This window comes from Vicia villosa, linkage group LG5 (genome assembly GCF_029867415.1).
Source record: "Vicia villosa cultivar HV-30 ecotype Madison, WI linkage group LG5, Vvil1.0, whole genome shotgun sequence".
NCBI lineage: Eukaryota > Viridiplantae > Streptophyta > Magnoliopsida > Fabales > Fabaceae > Vicia > Vicia villosa.
Window position 1 is genome coordinate 171,354,270 of NC_081184.1, and position 7,014 is coordinate 171,361,283.

The following is a 7,014-nucleotide window of genomic DNA, read 5'->3' on the forward strand; positions in this document are numbered from 1 at the left end:
AAGTCGTCTGTACGAATTGACTTCTAATATCCATGAATTTCCATATCAGATCTCCTGTATTAAAAGTTTATATCTCTTCCATAAGAAGTTTAGATCTCCTTTGTTAGAAGTATAAATCTTTGTTTCTGATTCGCTTTCTCCAAATTCAACGTCCTCTCATATAGATCTCCTTCTAATTCATTAACATAAGTGACTTTTAAAGCTACTCGCTCCATCGTTTAACGACAAGTTGGTGTTGTTGCTGCTGAGGCGACCAAAGATCCACCACTTATTCCTTAAAGAGCAGATGATCGAGTTCTGGTAATGTCTCCATGTGTTCCTTCACAAAAAGATCATGTCCAACCTAAGGTAAGTTATGGAGCATTCCAGCCTTTTTCGTTCCTCGGATCCGCACCACAATTTCACCATAGCGAGCTTTCATTTAGACCTTTGTTACTACCTGCAGTGCTTGGACAAGAAATGCATATTGACCTTCAACTGCTGCAGGATAATCTTGGCGTATATGGAGCCAATGATCTTTTGAACAATATTTATGACCTAGTGTATCAGCAAAACTCTCACACTTTAGCAGAAAGAATATTCATGATTAAAGAGAGCTTGCAACACGCCAATACGATGAACAAAATCGTGCAAGAGGCGGCCTCACGAAAGAACTAAGTCGACATCCTTGAACTGGTACCAATCTGACGGAAACACACCAAGAAGAGATCCATAAGTCATTGAGTTGATGATGGCACCATAAGCATAAAACCCCTTCTTCTGATCTTGAAGGGGGGAGAGGTAGTCATACTCCTCCAAAAGTATGTCCTCTTTGGAGGAGAAAAAGATGTCAAGAAGACGTTATAATCCAAAAGTGAAAGAGAACTCCCCTACCTATTCACATCATGGATAGTAGGATTCCAAATTCACTAGACAATTCGTCGAAGCTCCAAAGTAATGACAGGATCAGGGATATAGACGAGCATGAAGATGATCATCTAGACTACTACCATGCCCACATGATGTAAAGTGCAAGCTCTTTGCATTAATTTTGATTGGATTAATGATAGCTTGGTTCAAGTCCCTTTATAATGGGAGCATAGATTCCTGGACCAATCTATGTGAAGCTTTCACAGCCCGCTTCAACGTCCAAAATAGATAGGCGATAACCATGATCTTGCTAAATGTGATCACATAAAGTAAAAAATAAATCCTACGCATATGCATTGACAGCTTTACCAAAGTGGTGGTGGCCATGGGGGCTCCAAAAAAGTGTGAAGTGGTGGATTTTTTAAATGGGCTTGAGGTAGGGTTAAATATCATGAGAGAAACTAGGGTGCAAAGAGACCCATAACCTGAAAGACTTGTTCAATAGAGTGCAACCCTATGTTAACTACAAAGAAAAAATTTAGGCCATGAAGACCAATCGAGGACTAGAGAACACTAGATCCAGCCGACCATCATAAATAAGAAAGTGAGCATGGACCCCGCTTCATATATGATGTTTATAATCCCCTGAACACTTGAAGGGAGAAAATTTGAAAAGAATGTACGAACACAGATTCAAAGAAGTTGGGATTAGAAACCCATATCTAGCTAGTCAGAGAGTCTTCCTGGACAGATAAATCCAAGTATTTTTTATTCCACAAAAATTGTTGCCACAACACAAACGATGGCATCCAACTAAAGGACGTAATTGAAAGAGTGATTTAGAAATGACCATTGGCCAAGTACACTAGGGACGACACGTGAATCCAAAAATACTCGCCAAATAAAAGTGATCCCATCAGAGGGGCAATCTCCCAAGAAAATTGTCGAGGCCAAGAAAAAATAATACCATTAGTAGAGAAGAAGAATGACACAAGGGGAAGCACTTGCATATCACTTCCATCGTTGGTGGGGCCCTAAGGGACAATGAAAAGGAAGATAGTTGTGTTAATGGAAATTAGCAAGAAAGATGGAAACACTTTGACTAAGGAACTAGAGAGATCAATCTTTTGATTTTGTGATAGTAAAAAAATTGGGGAGATCTCGAACGAGATCTTTTGTTTAGTGATAATGGTTACAATCGCTAACATTGTTGTCTCCTAGGTGCCTGTTGATCGCGAAAGCTTCTAGGACATCATGTACTCAAATCTTTTTGAGAATATGAAGCTGGAAAATGAGAAGTTATAGCCATATGAAGGGTTCAACCTAAAGGCTTTTAATAGTACAGTAACCCAACCTTGGATATGCATTGAGTTAATGGTCATTTTGGGATAAGGACGGGACATAAGAATAATCAATACTCAATTTCTGGAAGTACTTTGCAAGAGAGACTACAATTGCATCCCAGAGAGGTCATTCTCAACAAACTTGGACAGAATGGCATATCTAGTTCTCCTTAAGCTAAAGTACCACAACATCTACGACGAGTTGGTAACATAAGCACCACCTTTCTGGGGAGAATAACATCTATAAGGCTTTGCAGAAAGACCAAAAGAAAGGTGAAGACAAAACTATGAAGATCAATGTAGCCTCTCTAGTTAGGAAATTGTGAGACATGGCTATCCGGCCTCCTACGGGTAAGACAAATCATCTCAATCATACGAGTACAAGTGGTTGGTCCGATTAAAGCAACGTTCATGTTACTTGTGGCAAATACGTAGTGACTATGTCATCTAGTTATCTTAATTAAGTTATTTTGTAAAATCAATGACGCATTAGTATAATGTACTATTTTTTTCAATTAAAGAAGAATAATTTTCTACTAAATTATCTCTGTTCCATGTGATTATGAAACGTAAAGATGAGTATGGGGTATGACCAAAGATATTAAAGCTTCATCACAAGGACTCGGGGTGCTCTCACAAACGTCACAAACGTATGAGTAAAGAAATCAAAATCCCACCACAATGCCAATGCACAAACACAAAGAAAGCAACCCACAAATTGACAAATATTGACTCACCCCTCTCATGGTAGTTAGCTACTCCAAAGATTGTGGTGAGTCTGCCATACATCAACCTCGAACCAAGTCTTCATTTAGGGGAATGGAAGGGGTATTAACCCTTAGCTAGACACAGTCCTAGAGATGTCTAATAAACTTCAAGCACGACCTCAGGGGGAAAGTTATGTCCTAGAGAAATGAACTCGGGACCATAAGCAATACTAGGATAAATCTTTCTGACACAAGTCTTTCTCCCTATAAATATAGGATTCTGCCCCTTCAAGAAATTACTCTGACTCCAATACTTACGGAATAAGAGGGGTAACTAGGAAGAAGCGATCTTTGAAATTCTTCACAATGTCACAGTAAGTTTCGAAGAATCTAGTGTTCTGCCTCAAAGAAAGCAAGCATAAATTGAGTGCTTAGTTTGGACTGTTTTAAGTTTTGAAGAGCTGGAAGAACAACTTTAGGGTCGGCTTACTCCCTATGTACTCGCACCAATGCTAAAAAAAACCTTAACAAAAGCCCAACTCACTGAATGCAACTACGAAGGGACAATCAGCAAGTGGTTCAAAACACCAACTTCAAACTCATTTAAAATAAGACGATAACTTATGATAGAGAATAAACACTCATGAAAGGGGATGGCACACTCATCATATTGGTTGCATATCCTCTTATCTTCATCTTGGGGAAACACTCCCAGTCAGATGAAAGACTCACGTCAATCGAAGCTTGTGCAAAAAATTCTCTTGCGAACGAAAGCAAAAACAATATCCAATATGTATGGGTCCACCCGGTCGCCCGAAATGTCCTTACTTGCCTTCCTATTTAAATTTGATGCAATCTCCATGATTAATAATGCTACAACGAAAAGTCAAACACAAACAAGATGTACCAAGCAAGTAGGTTTTGAAACTAGCACTTATAATAGAAAATGCCAACAACATAAGAAAATCTCTCAGGGGGAAAACAAAGAGATTAAGTGATTGACAGTTCCGAAAACCTTAGAAAAGAGAACATAAGCATACGAGAAAAGTTAAATTTACCTTAAAAGATGGATCAATCAAGCATGCACAACAATTACCATCAAACACATCGTATGAACTCGTTCAAATGCTGGAAAGAGAAAGCTCGCAGAGAAAAATGACAAAGGTAACTCTTTTTCAAATTTTAGCACACGTAAAAAATTATATCGTATAATATAGATTTCGTCCACCGCATAGTGCATGTTTAATATTAGTAAGGTGCAATGAGATAAAAATAATATATAACAGTTAAATTGTTAGGTTTGACTTAGTTAAACTAATTATAATAAAATTATATGTGTTTAGAAGTAAGAGTTGAGAACAATCGATAAATTAGAATAAGAAATTATTTACTCAACATATAAAATTTAAAAGAATTTATATCAGATATAATTGAAAGAAATTTCTACCTAATAATTGAATTTCTATAATCTCTACCACAGACTTAAAACAAAATGAATTTATTCTATAATTTAAAAGTCGCAAGTTTCACACACAACACTTAAAATCAACCCCCTGTAGTTGTGTTGAGCAACACGAACTAGTCTTAATGTATTAGCACAAATTATTTTCCGTTTACTCCTTCAAAAAGTTACTATTTCTTCCAAACTTGCAAGACAAAGTTTGTGCGCATATAAAAAGATGATGCTTCATCCATCAACTAAAATGTTTCAGAAAATTTTGGAAATTTTAGAAGCAAACAAACAAGGCTAAGTGTTAATTTTGTATGCCTTTCCATATGAAGCAAACAACAATGACCTGGAAGGTCCCCTTTTTTTTCTTTTTTTTTCAGGATCAAGCCTAATGCCCCTTAAAACCAGCACATGCACGTGAAATGGTTCTGTCATATGATATAGAGACGCATCTGCATGTGAATGGTTGTGGTATATAACCAATAATTATGGCAAACTTCATCTTCTCATAGTGTAATGATTAAGAAACACCTAATTATATGATTTACATCTTCACACACACATTAGATGTGTCACTTTGGTGTACAATGATGTTAATTATAAATCAATAGCATTCATTTCAAAAGAAAATTTCCTCATTTATGAATTCCATGGAATTAACATGTGTTTGTGTTTTGTAAATAATCTTGCATATTACATTTTGCTAAGTTTTGGAATTCTCTATATTTTGTCTGAGAGAGTGAACTGTAGCAAACATAGCAGAAACCTTTCTAAACTAGTCCTTATAGAGATTATCATTTCTGTTTAATTACTGCTGTAAAACTTCATTGTTTATATACAAACAAACCACTTCAATTCACCTCTTCATCAATCACTAGCTATAGCTAACGACTCTTCTCTTCCTCAACTTCTTGAAGCAGTACTTCTAGCTCTGCTTCTGTCAGGGACTCTAACCGTTTCTGCACGCGCAAAATTATATATTGAGAAACACACATTATGCTGCAGACCCAAGTTTCAAGCTTCAAACGAATGATAAAAACTGGAAAGTTTTAGTAGTATCAAGAGTTCATATCAAAATGCAACTAGTACCAATAAAATAAAAGGCAACATTCTTCATAAAATGCTCTGTGAGAAATGACAAGGCACAGAGCAATTGATTTTGATTTTTTAATATCTGAGTTACGGCGCCAAAACATGTTACTGTAAACAATTTTAGACACACATCATGCTGCAGACCCAAGTTTCAAGCTTCAAATATGTCTGTCTAAAGCATTTCTTTTAAGATAGTCTTAGATGCTTCCAGTTTGAACCATTTTTAATTAGTTACGGATATGAGTCTCTAATATTGTCGTTTCTAATCTTGCCGCAAATACAAAGCAACATCCTCATTTTTGTTACACTTAGTTCATTCTCGTGTTTGTTTTTACCGCCCAATTTCAAGAGGGAAAAATAAGACCAAATTTGACCAATAACAACAACTCATACATGTAGTTGCCATTCTTATGCTTAAAACAAGAGAAAGGCAAGAATTTTACCTCCATGACTTTGCTTTCGTAGTCGCGAAGCTGCTGCGCATATGTCATTTCCTTGTTAGAAACTCTGAAGATATATGTTGAGATCCATCCAATTGTGAGGCCCAAAACCAAGACAAGTTGAACCACATTTCCAGCTTGTAGTGGATCAACTCCAACATACTGCACATTATATCCAACAATAGTTGCACGGTTAATCTCACTTGTATTACATTACATATAACACATGTGCCTATCCATTCCATCCTAGAACAACAACAAATATAAAAAGAGAAAATCGAAAACATTAGACACGATATTTATTTGTTTTCGCAGTTGGGCCAAAAATGTACCTCTAATCCGGCTTTTAAGCCAATGCCAAGAAAAGTAACAGCAAGTCCAATTAATATAACATCTTTCCTTGAATATCCAAATGGTGTTTTCTGTAGCAGCAAGAAAGACATTGGGCAGTAAGTAATACAACATACATATGAAGATAAAACATAATAAGGTATAAAACTACATGCCTTAGTCTGATTAGAAGTGTCATCATCAGTAGAGTTTGAAGAAGAAGTGGTACTCCTAGGAATAGAGAAACTGTGATTCTTTGAAAACTTGGAACTTAATCTTTTTCTTGTAAAAGTAAAACTGGTGTTTCCATTTGAACATTGGGGGATGAATGTTCCTGTTCCTGAAATGAATTAGAATAAGAAGATAATACTAGCAGTGAAGAATGAGGAAATAAAATGAACGGACCTGTGTGATTAGAAGAAGGTGGTAGACCCCTCCGTTGGAAGAAGGGTAAAGCAGAATAAGAAATACAAGATTTAGTATAAGACATCGCTGAAGAAAAGAGAGAAAAGAAAACTGGGTTTCAAGTTTGAAAGGACGAGTGGAGATGACAAGAGATGAGGTTTTGTTCAACTTCAATTCGTGTGTTTCTCATTACTCCATACGTGCCACTTCCTTATTGCCTTTCCATGGGTCCCATCTCTCACATACCTGTATGTACATCTTTTATTTTCATCAAAGTTGAGTTTAAAGTGTAAAGAAGTAAATAAAATTTCCTTATTCGACAGACATTCCATTAAAATATTTTCAAATATCAAATCATACAAGAAAATTTACAGTGAAAATTATCCACCAGCCAAATG

At 36.3% G+C, this 7,014-nt stretch overlaps 1 protein-coding gene across 2 annotated transcripts; it reads right to left on the reverse strand.

The window, feature by feature from the left end:
* Window positions 1-4,962: 4,962 nt before the first annotated feature.
* LOC131603944 (uncharacterized) lies at window positions 4,963-6,801 on the reverse strand. Of its 2 annotated transcripts, none has more exons than XM_058876421.1 (5): window positions 6,617-6,801; window positions 6,388-6,545; window positions 6,214-6,303; window positions 5,885-6,043; window positions 4,963-5,308 (listed from the first exon to the last, which is right to left on the reverse strand). In XM_058876421.1, exons 1-5 carry the CDS (start codon window positions 6,699-6,701, stop codon window positions 5,234-5,236), a joined length of 567 nt encoding a protein of 188 aa, XP_058732404.1. In that variant the 5' UTR covers window positions 6,702-6,801; the 3' UTR covers window positions 4,963-5,233. The 2 variants fall into 2 exon arrangements, with proteins under 2 accessions (XP_058732404.1, XP_058732403.1); XM_058876420.1 differs by having other exon boundaries at window positions 6,388-6,551; window positions 6,617-6,800.
* Between the last annotated feature and the right edge of the window lie 213 nt (window positions 6,802-7,014).